Raw genomic sequence first — 20,668 nt, 5'->3', positions numbered from 1 at the left:
GTGGCCGAGTGTTTCTAGGCGCTACAGTCTGGAACCGCGTGACCGCTACGGTCGCAGTTTCGAATGGTGCCTCGGGCATGGATGTGTGTGATGTCCTTAGGTTAGTTAGGTTTAAGTAGTGCTAAGTTCTAGGGGCTGATGACCACAGCAGTTAAGTCCGATAGTGCTCAGAGACATTTGAACCATTTGTGCACTGTCAATGTTTTCCCGGTGCCTGTTCCCGCGGGACACCTAATACAATTATTACGATGTATGCAAATAGTGCGCAGCGCGCGAGCAGCGGCGACCTTGGCGGCTTGGAGGCGCGGTACCCGGTGCCGGCCGGCGAGACACGTGAGCCCGCGGCTGCCGGCAGCTCCGCGGCACGCCGTGGGGTGGGGAGGCTGGCGCTGGCCCACAGCCTTCCAGTCTGCGCGCAGCGGCCGACAGAGTCAGCGGGAGTGCGACAGCCCACAGCGTCTGCTCAGCGATGGGCGCAGCCTGGTGCAGGGAGCGCGCCGCGCATGCGCACGACTCCAAGTCGCCGCTGGACCGCGTCATCGTCTCCTGCGTCGACAAGGTGAGGTCCCAGCGCCGCTCGTCCCGCAGGTGGCGGTAGCCGATGGAACCTGCGAGTTGTCGCTGGACGGCTGCGTGGATTTCCTTCCCTACGGGCTTTGGTGGAGCACCGCAGTCTGCCCAACTGCCTGAACCATTGTTGTTAGGAAAGTGCTTGATGGAATTATGTGGCCCACAAAACGCTGCGGGACATATTTTGTAACTACAAACTTTCCGTCGGTATTCAAATCTAAAGATTCCATCTAGATCGTGTGTCTCATCTAGAGCGTTTTTGTTGTTGAATGAAACGGCTATTCAAGAATCTACAAAATCTCAAGCTTTACTGTAGCTCAATGCAAGCTGTTCGCTCCCGATAGCTGGCTGGTTTGAGCCGGTTCTTAGGAGGAACGTGTAAGGACGTAACACCTTCAATAGATTCATGCCTGGTAAACCATGGCAATGTTCCAGACAACAGTCGGCTACTCCGCTGCTGGATTCGAAGGGAGAGAAAGTTGGCTTCCACTGTGTTGTTCACAGAATGCGTATAAGTGTAGAAAGCAATGTTAATATTCGCCAGGACGGTGACAGTATAATACTAAATATGAGTAAAGGATGCAAGAAATTTGTCCCTAGCAGCATAAATAGCTCACTGTACTATTGCAGCTGTGATGTGTATTACCTGAATTTGATGGCTAACTACACATCTTATAAAGCTCTGTACAAGCGAGGAACAAAGGTCGGTTCACCTTTTAACATGTAGCGACCATGAAGGATTGTGTACTATAAATGTGTAAGAGAAATTCGGCTATGGATTCACCGAAAGGTCCATCCCGCACTCGGGTCAAGTATTTGTAAAATCACACAAAACGAAATCCTTCACTGGACGAAGTTCTAATATTGTTCTTGCCAGATAACACATCCTGTCTCAGCCACTTCTCAATTCCTGTCCTTCATACGTTACAAAAGATAGCTGCACCAAGTGACACACGAGTAAAACCGCTTTTTTACTTTTCTTCGGCAAGCTTCCGACTGGTTTGATGCTGCTTGCCACGATTTGCGTCTTGTGCCAATCTCTTCATCTCAGAGTAGTGTCTACATCCACCGTCCTCAGTTACTGATTTACGTATTCTAACCTATATCAACCCTTACGGTTTTTGTCCTGTACAGGTCTCCGAAGTTATTCCCTAATATCTTAAGTCCTTTGTTTTAGTGATTTTTTTCGACATATTGATTTCCTCGCCGATTCTATCGACAGCCGCCACATTTGTTTCGATTGTATTTTCAGGAGGTTTCTGAAACGCCACATCTCAAATGCTTCGATTTTCTTCAGTTATAGTAAAGAAAGAAATTCTAGCAAAGAATAAAGCTTGTGATCTTCAAAGCCTATACAGCTGAAGCTTTATACGTAAATTTTTAAAGATTAAACACTGTCACTGTTGTGTTACATACGCATACCGTTTCACGAGAGAGTGACTGGATTTCACGTAATCGAGTAGCTGACGCAAGGCTATTGGCATTGGTATTGGTATTGGATATTCGGAAATAAGGTCTAATCCATTCCTTGTATGGGAAATATGTGGCGGCGTTTTGAGGAGTTTGAGAAACCGGGCTAAAGTTGCAGCAATTTTGCTTGTCGTTTGAAATAGTACAGACGTAAACAGATCTTTTGGAACTGTGTTACACAGAAAAACATACTGAAAGATAAGAACAAATTCAAAAGAAAGGTGGAAACTGTGTAAGTCGTGCGAACCGCTAGCACTTTCTTCTGAAGCGAAGTAAGGCAGCTTTCGACTGTTCCGTGAGAAGATTACCTCCTGCCTGCGGCCACTGCTACGGTTCGCTAGTCGTAAACCTGTGACGGAGACGGTGGTTACTCAGTAATCTCGAGCTGCCACTCTCGTGCTATTTTGCGGTTGCAGCCACAAACTCGTCCGCAAGGCGTAGGTTCTTGAAGTTGGTTCTGTCACAGGACGCGGCTATTTCTCACATTGTAGGTAATATTATTACTACAAAGACTTCAAGAGGTGGTTAGAACTCGTTTCAGGCCGTTTGAGGTAGCTTTTAATGCGTCTCTAGAAGTTGCGAGACTGTGTAAGAAAGAAGGAGGAAACAGTGTGTATTCTTAGAGTGAGCTATTATCAGGTAAACATGGGGGCGTCAGTTTTATATGATGTTTATGGTTCAGATGGCTCTAAGCACTAAGGGACTTAACATCTGAGGTCATCAGTTCTCTAGATTTAGAACTACTTAAACCTAACCAACCTAAGGACATCACATACACCCATGCTCGAGGCAGGATTCGAACCTGCGACCGTAGCAGCAGCGCGGTTCCGGACTGTGGCGCCTAGAACCACTCGGCCACAGCGGCCGGCTGTGGTATTTATAATCGTGCACTGAAGTAGAGGGTGAAAACTCTGTCACGACGAGCTGGATGCTTCTTACACACACACACACACACACACACACACACACACACATACATACACACACGCACCCAACCGCTCGCGCGCTTTGTATTTTACTACGTGTGAAGTGTGGTTACGTATGACAAGGATGATTATGACGAGGCTGTGTTGTAGTTAGTGTTGTCATAGATGGAAGGACGCAGAAGAGGATGGTCAAACCAAGTACCTGTACGTAGTTTGCTACTCTCGCCCAGCGTGAAGATAGCTGTCGGCACTTGGGTTACCTTCAACTCCTTACTGAATAAGCGCGGTTCTTGTAAGAAGTGCTGACTAACAGAGAATTTCAATATTTAACGTGATTGTTCCATAATATAATACTGAACTTAAAACAAATCACTCGATGGAAGCAAGTAATTGAAAATTTGGCTTAATTAATAAACCTTTCTAATAACAGTGCTATGTTGTACTAGGTCAAATCTAAGACTCACCTGTAGCTTCATTTTATTGTGTAAGCGAAACGGAGATTTATGTCATGTTACATTACACGTTGAAATAAGCTGCTTAATAGGCTGTACAAGTTACTATTATTTTATTGCTGGCCTAGCTCGAGGGAGTCTTTGGTATGTGCTAAAATAAGAGTGTATACATTCTCTGAGAATGAAAACATCCCCATTACCATTTCGGAAACAAAGTGGAAATTAGTTATTACCCTTGTTAGGGCAGATTGCATCACTGTGTGTACAGCAGCATGAAATGTTTTTGCATTTTCAAGATATGAAGTACCATACGTGCAAGAAAAAGTGGCCTCCATATGTAGTGATATTTAATTTTCCCAAAGAGAGACATCGCTTTAATACTTTCTTCACGAATAAACTTCACTACGTCAGAGTGCGTCTATGTCGTAACAATACAGGCAGAGGGAGAGAGTGAAAAAGTCGTTAAAGGTACTGTTCATTGGACAGTGTGCGCGTATGTGATCCATTATTTTCGGGTCTTTGTGTCTTTACTATTTCTTGTAAATACAGGCATTACACCTGATACGAATACGCCACATCCGTGGTGAACACGGTGCACAAAAGCTTGTAATGACATGCCGTCAGACCGACAAGTGTTCTCGGTAAGAAGACGGAAGTGTGTTGCGCTGTGAGAACGAAGGAATTCCTGGGCGGCTACGGTTCCGTTCAAGGTCGCCAAGGGAAAGTGGAGCGCGTCACAGCGCCACGGGGAGGAATGCCGCACGCCGACGCAGCACGTGTTGGTCCATCACAGCCGCTGAGCTGTCCGGCGGGGATGTTTACCGTAAGGACCAATCAACATGACTAGAGTTGCTCTCTAACTACGAGGTAGTCTCTCCGATCTGTCTTCGGTGAACCCAAACATTGTCATTCTACATCTACATGTATACTCCGCAAGAGGTGGGTACTTCGTACCAATATTATCGATTTTCTGTACTACTCCACTCATGCATTGAGCGAGGGAAAAGCGCGTTTGTTTGTGCCCTCATATCTCTTATTTTATGCTCATTGTCTCTACACAAGATATATTTATTTATTTATTGCTTATTTAGCCTGACCAGAGAGATCAGATTTTATTAGATTAATTATTCATTCCATAGGCCCATAAAAGAGGGAATCCTCCTGTGTGTGCAACATGTCAGATAAACACATTACAAAAATGTATTTAGAAAAACGTGAGTTTCATTAATTTTAATGATCCTCAGTCAATAAACAGTAAAATTATGTACATGAATTAAATTTAAACTTCTAATATTTACAGGTTTAATAGTTACATGTGCTTTCATTAAATCCATCATTCAGACATTTGTTAGTTTCTTGGCTATTACAACCAAGTATTGTCAAAAATTAAAGATTAGGACCTTATGGCTCTGTCTTACATCTGACTAGCAACAGCGCATACCAATTGTACTACAAAACATTCACAGTAATTACAATAATAATAACTGACACTAATAACATTAAAGAGCATTAAGAATGACATTGGTTAGTTTAGCAAGTTCGAGGCCGTGTTTAACATTACCAGTAGAGGAAGGGGTAGTGAAGGAGGAGAATACCGAATGTCAGTGACGGTGGCTGTTAAGAAAGAGCAGAATTTAACGAGAGAACTCAGTAGACTAGGGGGTGGGAAAAGTCATGGGAGAGATTTTTGGAGAGAGCGAGCTGCATACAAGTACATACAGGGTGAGTCACTAACTATTGCCAACAAGAATAACTCACAAAGTATGATAGGAGCTGAAAAGTTTATGGAACAAAAGTTGCATGGGACGCTGGGGGGATGTTGGTTTCTTGTTGCTAGGTGGGGTCGCTTCAGAGATACGCAGGTCAAATTTGTTTTTTTAAAATTTTATGCTATAGTTTGCTACTTATTTTCTGATAGCGGCTATCGAGCCGAATCCAATGACTTGTCACCCTCTTCATTATCTTTGTATACACGTAACAGGAGGAAGGTCAACGAAGGTAAAAAAGATGGCATGAACGTCCATTTACAGAAGGTGTTCGAAGTGACGACCATTGGTATCAATGCAGTGCTACAATCTTCTTATCACGGATTGAGTGGTATTCCTTATCACTTAGGTACTTGTCGAAGAACATGCTCTGACAATTCTCTCTCGTATGTCGTTCAAATAGTAAATATTCACCGAATACGGCGTATCTATCTAATGTGCCATTGACGTGTAAACACCATACGACGGTTTCGCAATAAAACACTAATAGGAACGGTAAGACTAGTATCGTAGATTCAAGCGAATGTGAATGATGCATTCCTTCGAAGAACAAGTCGATATGCTTCTCATTTTCGGAGAATACCAACGAAACTCAGTGAGAGCTAGCAACATATATGCTGAAAGATGTCCTACACGTCGCACATTTAAATATGCGTATGATAAATTGAGAACAACTGGATCTTTAACGCATCGGAAACATATCCAGCAGAGGAAAGTTACTATCGAGGAAATGCAAATTGGTACTCTTTCCACAGTGGTTTCAGATCCATGTGATATGCACGTCAAATCGCAAGGGACTCTGGCATGAGCCAGAGTAGTGTTGTTCGTGTTCTGCATCACCATAAATATCATGCTTACCAATCAGTCTCCATCAAGAATTAACTGGTACGGACTCTATGTGTCGCATTGAATTCTGCCGATGGGCTCAACTTCAGATTCAGACGGATAACACATTTATTAATTTGATTTTATTTACTGACGAGGCTACATTCACGAACCATGAAAATGTTAATTTGCATAACATGCATTACTGCGCAACTGAAAATTCATGTTGGCTGCGGCAAGTTGAACACCAAAAACCGTGGGCGGTGAATCTATGGTGTGGGATTCTGGATGACAGAATTATAGGCCCCTATTCCATCGAAGGAAATCTTAATGGTAGGAAGTACACTACATTTCTGCAAGAAACGTTAGGTCTGTTATTGGAAGAAGTAGTTTTAGGGACAAAAAACACAATGCGGTATCAACATGATGGGTGTCCGGCACATTTATCGCTGATGGCTAGAAATGAGTTGGAGAGACAATTCCCAAATCGGTGGACTGGACGCGGAGGAGATGTGTCGTGCCCGGCTCGTTCTCCAGAAATGACGGCTCTGGATTTTTTCTTGAGAGGATTCGTGAAAGACATTGTTTATAAAGACGTTCCAACTACACCTGAAGATATGAGAGACAGAATTGTCAGAGCATGTGCTTCGATAAATGCCGATGTGATGAGTAATACCACTTAATCTGCGATAAGAAGATTGCAGCACTGCATTGATACCAACGGTCATCACTTCGAACACCTGTAAATGGACGTTAATGCCATCTTTGTGACCTTCGTTGACCTTTGAAGACCTTCCTGTTGCAAATCATTGGATTAGTCTCGATAGCCGCTATCAGGAAATAAATACCAAATTATAGCACCCCATTTAAAACAGCGAAGTTGACCTTCATATCTCTGAAGCGTCCCCACCTAGCAACAAAAAAACCAACATCATATTATGACCCCCGTTGTCCCATGCAACTTTTGTTTCACAAACTTTTCAGCTCCTACCATGCTTTCGAAGTTATTCTTGGTGGCAATAGCTAGTGACTCGCCCTGCCGAAGAGATAGCTGTGATACCATATCATGCGTCATTAATTGTCTTTTTAAGTTTCAGAGGAATTTAATTTCTCTGATTTTTGAGAAAGATAGTTCCAAGGTCGAGTCCATGATACAGAAAATGACTTAGAGAACGTGGCAGTGTTTTGTAGTGGCCCAGGGAATATTTTACTCTGTATACTAAGTTGACAATAGAAAGGTTGCACGGTCTTCTTCGTATACGGGTTCTCTAAACTTACGAGAACTAAGTTGTGTCTCTTCCGATGATTACTATTTAAAGCCCAACGAGCCTTTCTAATGCACTTTCATAATATCAACCTGTTTCGGTCCTAACAGAGCGTCTCTGAATTCGTTAGATGTCTGTTGTCATGCCGACTTGAGGCCCAAGCAATCTGTCATTTCTGTTCCCTAATATCAATTTGCGTCATCGTCCCATTTTATATCGCTTCTCAGTACTACTGTTACATACTTATACGATGCAACGCCCTCAAGATGTTCATCATCCATCCAGTAATCGGCTACTACCGGATTGTATTGCTGTGTGCATGATCTAATATTTATCCATTGCACCAAACGAAGTTTTTGAGCAAGTCTTTCAACATTTCCTTGCGATCGTGTATCGACGATACTTTCCTCTAGACAACAGCATCGTCAGTGAATAATCTCTTAGTGCTGCCGATCCTAACCAACAAACAGTTCGTGTACACTGAGAACATTTGAGGTATTATCACGCTGCCTTCGGGCAAACCCACTGCTACTTTCATTCGTGAGGTATAACACGATGGGTTCTATTAATTAAATGTTTTTCCAGACAGTCATATTTGTCCAAAGTTAGTAGTCGAGCCAGTAAAAAATTTCCGAAGTTAGTAGTTGACGCTGTAGTAAATCTATGAAGACGGGATCTACCTGTTCCCCTGCAAAAGTTGTTTGCAACATGTACTGTATGAATTCCAGCTGCGTTTCGCATGAGTTGATTTTATAGAGAAGCTTTATTTCCTGCAGTGATGTTATAATGTTTGTGGTTGGGACGTGCTCTAGAATCCTACAACACTCGAATGTCAGCAGTATTGCAGTATAAACATGTGCGTCCGATATTTTCGCTTTATTGTACGCAAGAGTTACAAGAGCTCTTTCTCAGTTACTTGAAACTCTTTGCTGCGCAGGAGATTATCGATAAATATGGGATAACAAAGTAGGTAATTCCACTGCATATTCATTGTACGAGGGTTATTTCATAAATAGTGCACACTAATTTCTTTTTACTTACAATTTTTTCAGTATCTCTTTACAATCCTTCAGTATAGTCTCCCTGCTATTCTAATTGAATCCCAACTTCTCGGAAGCTTTATTATTTCATCCAGGAAACTACTTTTGTTCATCTGTCGAATGGTTCCGGCAACGGTGGTAGAAAGCTCTTCCAGAGAAAGATAACGACTTCCATTTCGTGAACAAGTCAGTCCCGTGGACTCGTGTTCGGGTTGTAGGGAGGATGCGGCAACATTTTCTATCAGTATTCGCCTAGTTTTTGGGCTACAATATTGCCAATATGCGGGCGAGTATTGTCGTGGAGAATGAGTGTCCAAATCTCGAGCAGCTGAGGTTGAGTTGTTTGGATTTTTCTGGGCAAGTTGAGCATGGATTTATGATGATACACTGCTGTGACATTTGTTTCGCGTGGGACTCCGCGCTGTTGGAGAAATGGAATGACGTGGTTGCGCAAAAGTCACTCGTAGCGCTTACCAATGATGGTAGAGGTAACAGGACCGAAAGCACCTGTCTCTTCGAAAACATATGGACCTATGATAAGTGCTGTTGTAAATCCGCACCACAGAGTGACCTTTTCAGGATGAAGTGGTACTAGTTAATTTGCGCATGGATTATCCGTTGCCCATATTCAGCAATTTTGTTTATGACGTATCCTGTCGGATGGAAGTGGGCTTCATCTGTCTACAATTTTTTCTGCGGCCAGTCATTGCCCACTTCCATGCGAGCAAGAAATTCTATACCAAAAGTCTCTCTTGCTGGCATGTATACAGGAAGCAACTCGAGGACATGAGTAATTTTGAACGGATAGCAAAGGAGGACATTTCGTAAGATTTTACGCAATTCTCCGTACACTACATGTTTACACAGTATTACTCGTCTCCTCCTTCATTGCTGCGGCCACTGCTTCCACTGACGTCGAATCAATTCGTTTCCTCCCTCTACCACATTGCACACCAAAAGAACCCGTCTGTTGGAATTTCCGTATCATTTTCTCCAGACCCACGGCAGTCAACGGACCAATGCCTTCAGTCTCCGGATCTTCTGCAGGGCGACGTGTGCACAGTCATCATTCTTGTAAAACGGCTTTACAAGCAGAGCGCGATCCTGCATTGAGACAGTCATGGCGCACGTCGCAGATGCGAAAGGAGGAAAAGCCGTGTACCCGGATTGTTTATACCAACTTCAATGGGTCATGCGCATGACAGGTGTTTTCATTTACGCATTGTGACACATAGAGCGCCATCCATTGATCAATTTCCACATAATTTTTTTTTTCTTCTGCCATATGTTTTCCCTCTTCTCCGATAACATTCCGTTACAGTTTGACGTCATTCTGAGAAGTGGTCTTAGTTCTACAGTGTTTTGAAAGTTTAATTTTAGTTATAATCACCCTGTACATAAGAGCAACAATATATTTGTTATCTCTTGCCGGACGGTGTGGACGATCGGTTCTAGGCGCTATAGTCTGGAACGGCGCGATCGCTACGGTCGCAGGTTCGAATCCTGCCTCGGGCATGGATCTGTGTGATGTCCTTAGGTTAGTCAGGTTTAAGTAGTTCTAGGGCACTGATGATCCCAGGAGTTAAGTCCCATAGTGCTCAGAGCCATTTGAACCATTTTTTTTTTTGTTATCTCTTCTATGAACATACGATGTCGTAATTTCTCTCCTGCAGCGTCAGCAACTGGAGTTGATTGGTCGTCTTCATGTCGCTTTTGTGGTTTCTAAAAGAACATCTAATGAAACGCACTGCTCTTGTTCGGATCTTCCCTACTTCCTCCGCCGGTCGCGGTGGTCTAGCGGTTCTAGGTGTTCAGTCCGGAACCGCGCGACTGCTACGGTCGCAGGTTCGAATCCTGCCTCGGGCATGGCTGGTGTGATGTCCTTAGGTTAGTTAGGTTTAAGTAGTTCTAAGTTCTAGGGGACTGATGACCACAGATGTTAAGTCCCATAGTGCTCAGAGCCATTTGAACCATTTGAACCTACTTCCTCCATCAGTCATACCTGATACGGATCACATAAGGGCGAGCAATATTCAGGCATTGGTCGAACGAGGCTTTTGTAAGCTGCCTCCCTTGTTGATGGACTACATTTCCTAGGTGGTTTTTAACGGTCACTAGTTGCTCCAAGTTGTACAGCAGAGCAAAAATTGCGGTCGCGCTGCACTCCGAAGGGATCAGATCACGTTCAGTGGGGTAGCAACCCCACGAAGTACTTGTAGGGTGGTTGAAACGCCCAGGGAGTGACAGCAGGCTCTAAAGTTGTAAAGAACGTCCACCTATTGCTCATAGCTCTACGAACCGTCCTAAGCGATGGGGTGTTTTCATTGACTCCCTTTGTGCCATCAACTGAGACGTTTTCGTGTCGATTTTGAGCGACGATGTGTGTGAAATATATTCCCCAGACACCCATAAGAAAACCACGTGTTTTCAACTCTGGTTGTCGCGGTTGTGACCCCCATCACCGAGGCGTCAAAAGAAGGGGTGAAATGTGATTAAGAGGGTGTGTGACGACCTTCACATCGTGCGAAACGTGCCTGGCGGGTTTGGGCAGAACTGCGTTGAAATCGGTTGCCAGTGAGCCTGAGGGTGACGTTGCAGGGCGCCACCCTTTTGCCCTTACAGACGAAGGTTTTGGCATCTTTGAGCAAAAATTTCAAAGTTATGCGTCTGACTGGGACACTTACAAAACAAATTCAGTTTTGTTGCGCAGTGTGGAAAACGGTACTCTTTTTAAGGAATTTACTGTTGCCATAAGATTGTTTTGAATGTTTCATGCCAAAAAGTGAGTTCTTTCCATTTATTCCTTGCCTGTAGTGAGGCTCATTGACATCCTCACGTGTAAACGAATATTGGCTAGTGAGCGTTTCCTGGATATTATTTGTTCTAATGTTTCTTCGAGACAGTAGGATATTTCAATAAGTTATTGGTGTCTGAAATGGGGTGGCTAATCGTTACATGCTCCCTAACACTGTGGCTCACAGCCCTTTTCCTCTATTGCTCTTCCGTTTCTTCTCTGTCATCCCAACACTCAAATACGTTTTGCAGAACCATCGTCGAAGGTACCGCCCATTGTCTGCAGTGCTGTTGCACTTGACTCTACTTCACGCTGACAAGTGAGCGCTGATGATTCGCACTTGGTGTGTAACAGGCTCGCAAACTATTTTCCCGTCACCAGAAGACTGCGGTCTAAATGGGACTTCACGAGTGACAAACAGCCGTCTTGTTCCAGAGAGCCCAGTTTCTCTCGGATACAGGGGCGCGCTCTGTAGCTCCGAAGTTTATGTCTGACGTGTACGAGTACTAGGAGAAGTACAGCCGGAAGCAAATTTAACAGGAAGTATTACGCACTCGATTAACTATTAAATGGCAGAACTCATTCCTGAAGTTTTCAGGAATGTTTGATTTACGTTAACGCATTGTGATCAGTGTCGAACTTACGCTTACTGGGTATGCATCTTATTGTTGTAAAGTCCAGCTGAAAATACTTCACAGTTTATAGTAATCAAACAGCAGTTCCGCATGCAAATGACTATTTCCCAACACTGTTTTCGATTAGTAATTACTCATGTTTCCATAAACGAGGGGCGTAACTAGGCTGCACCGACTGGAGCTGTGCCTCGGGGCCTCCGAAGGCAACGAACCACTAAATGCGCTAAACAAAAGAAAAAATATAAGGAAAAATTAAAAAGGAACTTTGAAGTGATAAAAAGGAAAACAGAAAATGCCACATCCTTTTAGTGTTCGCAAGTTCCTTAGTTGGTGCTCAAAACGTAGTTTTGAACGTGAAAAAGTTTTCCTTATAGTAAAACAATGTTTTCCCATAAAAATGTTAGTTTTTCTATTTCGATAGAATTAATCTTCGATAGTGAGCAGTACTTGTTAGGGAAACAATTTAAGGACGAATTTTTGTTTCGGATATTGATGTATCGAAAAAATGTTTTGCTTTTGAAAATCTAACTATAGTTTTAAAATAACAAATTTTTCCCAAACGTTTTTCCTACTTAGACTTTTTGGACCAAGTGGAGGGAGTTAGGTGGAAAGAGATATAAGACTTGTACAAAGAGGAGGGACCGTCGGATGACGTGATAAAAGAAATTGGACACAGGGAATACAGTATGAGAGTCAGAATCTAACAGAGCTTTGGAAGACTTGTGACTGAAAAAGGCGTAAGGCACAGATAACATTCCTTCGGGATTACTAAAATAGTTGGGGGAAAGCAGGAACTAAACGACTATTAAACCTCATTTGTAGAATGTATGAATCTTGAGACGTACCATGATACTTCCAGAATAATGTCGTCGGCAAAAATCCAAAGATAGCATAGGAATGTAAGTGTGACAATTATCCCACAGTCGGCTTAACATACCACGCATTCAAGTTGCTAAGAAGAAGAGTTTGACACCGGGGGAGCAATTTGTGGAGAGCCACATCGAACCAGTGAGAAGAATGACGATAAGAAAAGGATGCAATTTATGGTGCAGGAGTGGAAAACGGGAGGTGATGCCAGTTGCCTCAGAAACCGAATGCCTGTGTTTGCGAACCTGTCGTAAATCTTTTGTGGAGGTGTGGAAGGTCTGAAAATCTTTAGAATAGTCGTTTTTGAAGCTGTAATGACGCATGTGGTAGTAAGTGAAATAAAATCCGTGCAGGTCCCACTGTTTTTGTCTGTCATCACTGGTAGAGCTTCAATACTGAGTTCGTTGTACCGTAAATGCCTTTTACAGACGGCCTTACACTTCTCAATAAGGACTAAGACCATCATATGGTACTTAAAGGATTCATATTTTGCATAGTCAGTAAACGAGAGGCATTAGGAGTGTATTAATAAAAAACCTCATTGCCGTGTCTGCGCTATATTTACGACTAGATAGGCCATTGTTAGCAGTAGCTGCCTCAGTTGTTCCCGATTTTCCCGAGTCTAAAAGAAGTGTAATTAGTTGCGGAAAATGGCCTAAATCACTCCTTTTGTACACACTTAGAATGAATGGGACCAGAAACGTCCAGGGATAGTTCACAGATATTTCCTGAGCGTCTTGGCGTAAGAAACCCACAGCCTTCCGTGCCTCTTTATCGAGTAATCACGCTTCTCTGTACAATTTACGGAGACATCTACAAACCATCACTTGAAAGAGGCTTCCCATATCCCTTGAAGGAAGCGCCACGAATAATATGTAGAAAACCTAAAGCATTTCAGCCAAATCGTCGTCAGAATAAACGAGAAGTATTTTTTTTTACTAAAAATACAATAATAGATTGTATATAAGAGAACGAAGACATACCACTACCACGTTTAAAAACTCGATACACGTATCTTGTCAATTCACATTCACAGCTGAACCATGATTAGTACTGTTTACTGAGGTGAACTACCTTAAACAACAATCTGTGGCCGGCCGGTGTGGCCGTGCGATTCTAGGCGCTACAGTTTGGAACCGCGTGACCGCTACGGTCACAGGTTCGAATCGTGCCTCGGGCATGGATGTGTGTGGTGTCCTTAGGTTAGTTAGTTTTAAGTAGTTCTAAGTTCTAGGGGACTGATGACCACAGCAGTTAAGTCCCATAGTGCTCAGAGCCATTTGAACCATTTTTTGAACAATCTGTATCATTTGCGTGGTGTTAAACGCAATTGTACTTGTCACATTAGAGCTACAGTTAACTTCTGTAAATTAAAAAATAATATAAAAGGTAACGGACTGGAATTATTGCTCTAAAATTCAAATTACGGTCGATAGACTGACCACACAATAATTTTATTGAAAACAGTAAATAAAATAATATATTGTGCCTCTCGCGCTAAAAATAAAACGTCTCCACATTAAGCGTACAGGCTTTTCATGGTCGAAAATCTATAAAAATAAAGTTGACAATTGTGTGTTGTAGCAAAGAGAGTACGAATGGAATTCTTAAAGGAGAGAGATCTCCAGATGTGCTTACGGGGAGTGTTACAGGACCACTGATTTCCACAATATGTATGTGAACTAGTAGCTTTTAGCGAATGATGCTGTTATATCTAGAAAATTGTAGCGAAATCCAGAAAGACCTGCAGATAACTGACGCTTGCCGCGGCGCGTGGTAATTAACCCTCAACACAAACAAATGTAACGTACTGCGAATACGTAGGCACAAAGACCCTTTATTGTGTGATTGCACACTTGCAGAAACTACCACTGGAATCAGTTACATCCGTTAAGTATCTAGGAGAATGCGTACTGAGCGATTTGAAAGGGAGCGGCCGTATATGAGGATAATTCAATAATTAAAGAGATAAATTGATCTGGAGAGAAAAGCGTTTATTTTTACAAAACAATACTTTTTCTACTTTTGAACATAATCCCTTTGATCATTTATGCACTTGTTCCAACGGCCTACAAGCTTTTCTATTTTCTAATTCCGTTTGCAAAGAACCCTTCATCTTGATGTTTGAACAAATTTCCCACAAACTTTCCTGGAACCTCATCCCACGTAATGCCTCCTTTATTTCACCAAACAAATGGAAATCACTAGTTGATAAATCAGGACTGTGAGGGGAATGAGGACGTATTTCCCAGCCCATTTTGTCAACGATTTCACTGGTTAGTTGAGCAATGTGAGGACGTGTGTTGTCTTGCTGGAGAAGCACACCTTCCCTCTGAGATCCACGACGTCTCTCTCTCATTATTGGCTTCAACTTGTTTAAAAGCAAACCCGACTAGTATTGGCTGTTCATTGTACCCTGCTCTTCGAGATAATCACAAAAAAACTGTACCTTCAGCATCCCAAAACACTGTCAACATGACTTTTCCTGCTGATGATTAGGTTATGATTTTTTTTTTTACAAGTGAGTTGGTGTGCTTCCACTCCATGCTTTGTCTTTTTGATTCTGGCCCAAGTTTCATCACAATCTAAAATTTTGTTGAGGAAGTGTTCATCTCCTCTTTCGTAACGTTCCTTTAGCTCTATGCACATTCTCAATCTTGTTTCCTTGTGTAGTCGCATCAACTCCTTTTGGACCGCTCTTACACATGTTTTGCGGTACTTCAGCTAGTTACAGATAACGTTATAAACTGTACCATTACTAACTTGAACCTTATCAACTACTATTTCCATAGTCACACAGCAGTAGGCTCGAATAATGCCATCAATTCAACTTTCAAGTGATGGAGTTGAAACTGCAACTGGTTGACCAGAACGGTGTTCGTCAGACACTGAGTCGCGACCACTTTTAACTGGTCTACCCACTTGTAAAAATTTGCACTATTCATACAACCTTCATCATAAACTTTAGACATTCTGCAGTACTTATTCACTGGTTTCTCGCCTTCAGCAAGTAAAAAACGATTGTTCAATTAATGTGGACGTTTCAAGCGGATTCGTCACCTGCGCAGCAGTGGAATGGAGTAGCGAAGCGCCGCCAGCCGAAAGTTAGCGGAATCAACACGGATGTTATTGTTCGGCGAACTTATGGAAAGGTGGAATCAAGTCTTTCACTGTTCGGCGGCTGAGGGACGCAAAACGCAGTAGCGGCCTACAAAATTATCCTTCGACCATTACTTGAGTACTGCTCGCCCCTGTGAGACACTTAGCAGATAGGACTGATAGAGGAAGTAGAGGAGATCCCAAGAGCACCGCCTTTCGCCACAGGTTTGCTTCTCAATCGAAAAAGCGTCACGGAAATCCTCATTCAACTCCAAAACAGAGGCAGTTTGCATCGCAGTGTGGTTTACTGTTAATATTCCGAGACGGTTGTTTCCTAGCATATTTGTCGAACATATTGCTTGCTCCTACGTTTCCTCTAACTCGCGAAAACATAATTAAGGCAAAATTAGAGAGGTTCGGACTTACACGGCCTACCAATAATCTTTCTTCCGCGCGCCATTCGCCACTGGAACAGGGAAGTGGGGAAATCTCTGTGGTAAACAAAGAAGTCTTACCACACACCATATGATGACTTGCGAAGTATAAATATAGCAATAAACGTACTCCGCTGTTAATCGAACGGCGGTGACACTGTGGTGGTGCCGCGGGGAGTGAATCGTAGGAAACGGGAAATGAAAATAACGCAGCAACAAGCTAAACCTGCCGCTCAGGCGCTACACACGGCAACTATATGGAATATTAAGTGAACATTTAGATGTCATTGGTAAACATTTTATACTGTGAAGTAAAGCAGGAGAATCTCTTTGCGATGACCCTCTGTTCTTTATCCGTCTTCCTATTTGTTAGTCTCTGTCTCTCTCACACACAAACGTACACACATTCGTAACGAAACTGGGCACATCCGTAACACCGCTTCAGATCGCTAAACAATAACAAATCACTTGCCATGAAAATTTCATCGACGCATTTCGGTAGTGCTCATCATCGGACTATCAGAAACAAACTTAACACCAAGTATTGTGTCATGTGGAAACTATAATAATATTTATGCTAGTAGATTTCCAGTCGGGCACAAACTATGCACCGAGGTTGATTCTGATGTTCCGATGATATCTTTGATAACATTTGCACAACAAGTTAATTCTTGTTTTTTAGCAAACTGAACTAGTGTAAAAGGGAATGCTCAACTATTAATATATTGGGCGTAGACCTCCTGTGCGACTAGTCTAGAGATACACGATTTAGTACACCGTATCAGTATTTTCGACAGCCGGTTCTGATTTCTAACACCTAGATGTTTTTAATGGGAAGGACAATGACCCGTATACGAATGTTGAAAGTTAAGCTTGTGCTCGGCGTGAAACACCTGTTGTATGGGGCGTCATTATGCAGCATATGATTAACCCTGATGCAGCTCATATTCAAGCCAGAGAAAGTTTCACATATCGTTGCGTCACGCCTGGTTGCATCTGCCATGGGCCCTAGAGGGATAATCATGCGATGAGACTGTCCCTGTTACTTGATTGGCAACTGCATTAAGAATACCACCTTGCTCAAAAATTAACTGTACATGATATATAGAATTCTTAACTCAAATGTGTTCATTTCGAATTTTTTTTAAAGAAAAGGCATAAAACGCATCGTTATTCAATTCATAAGACGTCGGACTAACTCGATACTGGTTTTAACGTGCGAACAGAGGTGAAACTACCAGTAAAAGTAAGTAAGACAATTTATCAGTGCTGAATGAGACAGCTACATAATATGCAGGTCATCATCTGTTTCTGTACCACAAGCGACTACTATTATTTCAGACAGTTTGTAATGACTGAATCTAGAAATCGATTTCATTGGTTTACAAAAGACTCATTGCAGCTCTGATTTACGACATGGCAATGCAGAAAAATGAGTCAGTTGTCCCGTGAGCAAACCCATTTAACGTTGCTTAAAATCTCAGAAATTCCTTCCTATCTTGTATAAAATACGGATTGTGAACAGTATCTGTTGGTAGTATGTAAAACTACATCATTCGGATCAGATGATTGGTATTTCATTCACTTAAATTTTTGTGACAGTGTAAAAGCTTCAAAAAGTCATTAGACCTGAGATTGAGCCTAAAATATTTGAAAATGCTGCCAGCCGGTGTGGCTGTGCCGTTCTACGTGCTTCAGTCAGGAACCACGTGACCGCTACGGTCGCAGGTTCGAATCCTGCTTCGGGCATGGATGTGTTTGGTGTCCTTAGGTTAGTTAGGTTTAAGTAGTTCCTAGGCGACTGATGACCACAGATGTTAAGTCCCATAGTGCTCAGAGCCATTGAAAAGGCTGTTTTCTTTTCTTTCTTTTTTTTTTTTTTTACCGGAGACCTTGAAAGGAACTTCTCATATTTTAAACATATAGACGACTTTGCACGACAGAGAACACAAATTTTTCAACTTGTTTTCGCGTCAGCTTGTTCGTTACTTCCTTGTCTAAATGTAGGAAATGCGATCCACTCGTGTCAGAAAGTAAAACAAAACAGCTAATTCCCTTCTGCGATGTTGAAAATAATAATGGTTCTGTAGTAGATGGTAACAATGATGATGATGATGAAATCCCATACTCCTTGACAGAGCATAGGAGACGATGCGGGAGACCCGCACCGCCGTCCTAGGCAAGGTGCTAGCGGAGGTGGTTTGGCATTGCCTTCCTCCGACCGTAATGGGGATGAATGACGATGATGAAGTCGACACAACAACACCCAGTCATCTCGAGGCAGGTGAAAATCCCTGACCCCGCCGAAAATCGAATTCGGGACCCCGTGCTCGGAAAGCGAGAATGCTACCGCGAGACCACGAGCATGCTGCATAATATAAACATAAGATTTTTCTAAATGTGCGATTGGATTGATAATAAAAGACTCATTACTGTATAATGTAGAATGTTTTCAAATCTGTTCATAAATCGTCATAAGCCCTATAGTTATTCGTCAACGAATCTTTGATACCACGGACCTAGTCCCTAGATGTTAGCGTTCTTTTCACTTGAAAAATGAAGTCCATATAGATAGGTCTATAATAAGGGCTACTTGTTTCTTAGCTGTTCAGCAGTGATAGCGAAGTCGTAAATAGTTTGAAACTGAATAAAATAATTTTGGCTACTAAGCCGCGTTATTACGCAGCAAAAAACAACTTTAAACTAATGTTTCGACCGTGTTTGCAGCGGGTCTCTTCAAGACGACGAAATTCAACTCATCACCAAATCCTTTGGATTAAAAGTAGCTGAACCTATTGAAACGAAGTGTCTCGTTTCTCATTTGCACGTCGCGAGACCTCGTTACGTTTCCAGGATAAAAGAGCCAGGTAGCTGGTTAGTGCGCACAGCGCTCGTGGCAATAAATTCTAGTCCTGAGCCACTTCGCCGTAGAACTCATTTACTGCTCCCGTTATCTGCATTCCACTGATAAGCAAGACGGCGATGAAGTCAGCTCGTGGCGTTCTGATTGTTTACTAACCTCCTCACGGTGTAGCTGCAACTTCCCGTGCACGGGGACGCATTATTCACTGACACTTAGAAGCATCTCTCGTGTTGCAGCAAGACATTTGTACAAAACATTTAGAATCTACAATTCACCATTTTTGAAGTCCCGCCGAGCGAACTATTATTCTGAAATGACAGCGATCTCCTACGGAACGACTTTCGGTGCAGCATAAGCAAAGCACCTTCGCATCTAACACGTTTGTATTAGTTTTTCGATAAGGGTAATAATGCGCTGTTACGTTTGTTATATAATCTCAGTAAACGAATAGCTTTATGTTTTTTCTTACAAACCCACGTCACAGAGCAGCGCTTCAAAAATGGTTCAAATGGCTCTGAGCACTATGGGACTCAACTGCTGTGGTCACTAGTCCCCTATAACTTAGAACTACTTACCTAACTAACCTAAGGACATCACACACATCCATGCCCGAGGCAGGATTCGAACCTGCGACCGTAGCAGTCGCACGGTTCCGGACTGCGCGCCTAGAACCGCGAGACCACCGCGGCCGGCAGCAGCGCTTCACTCATTGCAAGGCACACAATGTTCTTGGTTAAGATACATCAGAGATCTTCCAAAAATGGTTAAAACACTATTTCCTGACGATGTTTTCTGCATCTTTGTCTTCAAAAAATCAATAGCACATTCTTAAAACGAAACTTCGTCATGGAATATGAAGTGATTGCCATTCAGGATGGTTAAAAATTATTCGAGCATTTAATAAAGCTTTCTGTTCGTCAGCACTGAAAATGAGTGGTCTTATGATCACATCAATGAGGCAAGCTCAAATTTCTGAAGACATTTTATCGAATACACAGTTTAGTATGAAAAGTGTAGGTCGACGTCGTTGGAAAACATGGCAGCGTTGCAGTCCGATCGTAGCTGGTGTGTCTGCGAATACACTCGAAGATGCAGAGTTTCTGTAGTTTATTGTCATTTCAGGATGTTCCTCACGTGGCGTCAGGCTCAAGATGGTACTAACAATTATACGAAAGATAATGCATCAGTCATGAAGAAAACGGACGCATTAGGAAGCAAAGTGTATGTGGAGGGTCGCAGGTTCGAATCCTGCCTCGGGCATGGATGTGTGTGATGTCCTTAGGTTAGTTAGGTTTAAGTAGTTCTAAGTTCTAGGGGACTGATGACCACAGCAGTTGAGTCCCATAGTGCTCAGAGCCATTTGAACCATTTGTATGTGGAGGGACCAAATTCGTTAATGTTTGTTACGGAATCGGTAGAAAATTTGAAAATTTGTGGTAAGGTCTTATGGGACCGAACTGCTGAGGTCATCGGTCCCTAAACCTACATACTACTATGGACGACACACACACCCACGCCCGAGGGAGGACTCGAACCTCCGACAGGGGCACCCGCCCGGACCGTGGCAAGACGCCCTAGACCGCTCAGCTACACCGCGCGGTGAATCGGTAGGCAACAGTCAAAAGAGCTGGTCGGATGCAGTAGGCTCTGTAAAGCTGTTGG

General features: G+C 42.9%; 1 protein-coding gene across 1 annotated transcript in view; it reads left to right on the top strand.

Annotated features, from left to right (window-relative positions):
• The first annotated feature begins 403 nt into the window (after window positions 1–403).
• Window positions 404–20,668, top strand: part of LOC126267197 (uncharacterized) — a 237,151-nt gene continuing 216,886 nt past the window's right edge. The window contains exon 1 of the mRNA XM_049972166.1: window positions 404–559. Within this exon, the coding sequence (XP_049828123.1) occupies window positions 470–559 (90 nt within the window). The 5' untranslated portion in view covers window positions 404–469. The remainder of the gene's footprint in view (window positions 560–20,668) is intronic.

The sequence above is a fragment of the Schistocerca gregaria genome, chromosome 4 (genome assembly GCF_023897955.1).
Source record: "Schistocerca gregaria isolate iqSchGreg1 chromosome 4, iqSchGreg1.2, whole genome shotgun sequence".
Taxonomy (NCBI): Eukaryota; Metazoa; Arthropoda; class Insecta; order Orthoptera; family Acrididae; genus Schistocerca; species Schistocerca gregaria.
Note: the sequence above shows the minus strand (reverse complement) of the source record. Positions and strands in the feature narration are given on the sequence as shown.